This window comes from Alexandromys fortis, unplaced genomic scaffold, assembly GCF_014885135.2.
Source record: "Alexandromys fortis isolate MF-2015 unplaced genomic scaffold, M_Fortis_MF-2015_v1.1 scaffold_4019, whole genome shotgun sequence".
Lineage (NCBI taxonomy): Eukaryota > Metazoa > Chordata > Mammalia > Rodentia > Cricetidae > Alexandromys > Alexandromys fortis.
Genome location: NW_026071879.1, coordinates 1 through 2,508, shown reverse-complemented (window position 1 = coordinate 2,508; position 2,508 = coordinate 1). Strand labels below are relative to the sequence as shown.

At 37.4% G+C, this 2,508-nt stretch overlaps 1 protein-coding gene across 1 annotated transcript; it reads right to left on the bottom strand.

The window, feature by feature from the left end:
* Positions 1-1,291: 1,291 nt before the first annotated feature.
* LOC126496405 (olfactory receptor 1537-like) lies at positions 1,292-2,242 on the bottom strand. The gene has a single exon (XM_050133917.1). It carries the CDS (start codon positions 2,240-2,242, stop codon positions 1,292-1,294), a length of 951 nt encoding a protein of 316 aa, XP_049989874.1.
* Between the last annotated feature and the right edge of the window lie 266 nt (positions 2,243-2,508).

The window sequence follows — 2,508 nt, the reverse complement described above, 5'->3', positions numbered from 1 at the left end:
GGGTGCACCCCTCGCGGTCCTGAGTTCCTTGCTTGTGCTCTCTCTCCTTCTGCTTCTGATTTGGACCTTGAGATTTCATACTATGAGAAATGGCTCTATAACTCCCAAGTAGACAAAGAATTAAAAGAATTAATAGCCCTGTGACACCTAGGAACCATAATAATAACCAGCAATACAAGCTATCCCTAAAGGTGCAACAGTGGAAGTAACATCTTGACAGAAATCAATACCCATGAAGTTGCACTTAAGGTCTACTCAATGGGGGAGCTTCATGTCTGGTTTAATAATGACATTCAACTATGAGTTGCTGATGAGGTCATTGGAACTTAGAGGAAAATGTAACAGTGACTCCTTCCTAAAATAGTATGATCTCTAACTGCATACTTAGTGCTTATCATTTCAACAGGTAAGTGTAACTCTTCTTACAGCAGATGGAGACCATTGCAGAAATCCATAGCTGGTCTAATAGAGGGAGGAACTGATGCTGGGGAGAAGAGCCATAGTGAATCCATCTACAATACAAGCCCTCCACCTAAGACTCAGGAATATTTGGAGGAAAAAGAAAGAATGTTCTAAGTTCTAAAAGTAAGACGACAAGTAAGGTTGTGGGGAGACTATGACTTCTATGTCTGACAGGTAAATGGCACCGTGTTCTCAACAATATAGTTTGCCAACGTAGAGTCGAAATTGATATTACTTGGCACACCAATGAAGAAAGTGAAAACTCTCAGGAGACTTTCCTCCTAGATGAAGAGTTATAGTCAATTAGTGATTACTAAGAACAGTATTAGACTTCCATACTTTGAATAATTCCCTAATAAATATGAATTTATATATATATATATATACATGTATATATATATATATATGCGTTAAATTTGAGACAGAGCAGGGAAACAGGAGTAATTAAAGGGAGATGTGAAGAATGATATGATTACAGCACTTACATATGAAATTCTCATAAATAAATTAAAATTAAACAAAAATAAGATTTGTTTGAATTGAGAATGAACTTTAATATTTATAAAGTAGTATTTATCTAAAATAAATCTGTATAGCATGATGGACTAAACATGGGCATATGAATAGATGTCATTTTTACTATTGATTTTATGAAACAAGAGAGATAAGATGTGCATAGAAAATTGAATTTGAAATTTATATTTATAAAAATTATCAAGGTGTCCTAGTAAGTGAATAATAATTCTTGAAACTAGAATAAAATAAATCATATCAATTCAAAATATGGATTTGTGAATAAATTTTCTTTAATAAATTAACCTCACATTACTTATGAAACATGAATTTTTTTTGTTTGAAGTATTTTCTTCAAGGCAGCACTGACATCCTTATTCCTCAGGCTGTAGATCAATGGGTTCAGCATGGGAACAACAGTAGTATAAAACACAGAGGACACTTTCCCTTGGTCCATTGAATTCACTGATGATGGCTGTAAGTACATGAATGCAGCAGAACCAAAGAAGACAGTAACAGCAGAGATGTGGGAGCTGCAGGTGCTGAAGGCTTTGGACCTGCCTTCTGTGGATTTAATCCTGAGGATGCTGGCAATAATGGAGATGTAGGAAGTAAGAATGGTGAGAATTGGGACAAAAATATTAAATGTACCGAAAATTAGAATCAACAGTTCAATGATAAAGGTATTAGAGCATGCAAGCTTCAAGAGGGGAAGAAGATCACAGAAATAGTGATTGATCATATCTGTTTTGCAGAACCTAATCCTTATCAGAAAGCCTGTGAGAACTGATGCAGTGAGCACACCAAAAATATACACTCCTGAAATCAGGGAACTGTAGATCTTATAGGACATGATTACACTGTAAAGCAAGGGGTTACAGATGGCCACATAGCGGTCATATGCCATTGCAGCTAATGTGTAACACTCCGCGAAGCCAAAAATCATAAAGAAATAGAGCTGAGTCATGCATTCACGGTAGGAGATGAGGTTCTTCTCTGTCACAAAGCTCACCAGCATCTTAGGAGTAACAACAGTAGACTGACAGAAGTCGATGAAGGACAGACTGCTGAGGAAATAGTACATGGGGTTGTGCAGGTGGGAATTGAGCACAATCAGTGTGATCATGCCTAGATTCCCTGCTACAGTGACCACATAGATTCCAGTGAAGAGGAGGAAGAGGGGCATGTGAAATTCTGGTTTCTCTGAGAGCCCAGTCAAGAAGAACTCAGTCACTGTGCAATGATTTCCTGCTGCCATGTTCTTCATTCGGATCCTGAAGGAGTAAAAGAATTACTTGAGCCAGGTAGTGGTATTTCAGGTTATTAATCCCAGCACTAGGGAGGCAGAAGCAGGCAAACATCTATGAGTTCAAAGCAAGTCTGTTCAACAGAGCTAGTTTTTGGAGAGGCAAGGCTTCACAAAGTAATAATGTTCCAAATTATACATGCACATATATTTGGGTGTGCTCACATGTGCATACATACATACAAATATGTGTGTATATAGAGAGTAATGTTGTCAGAGAGACATCA

Excerpts from the sequence above, each read along its gene's own strand:
- LOC126496405 (XM_050133917.1), bottom strand. The coding sequence starts at position 2,242 with ATGAAGAACATGGCAGCAGGAAATCATTGCACAGTGACTGAGTTCTTC.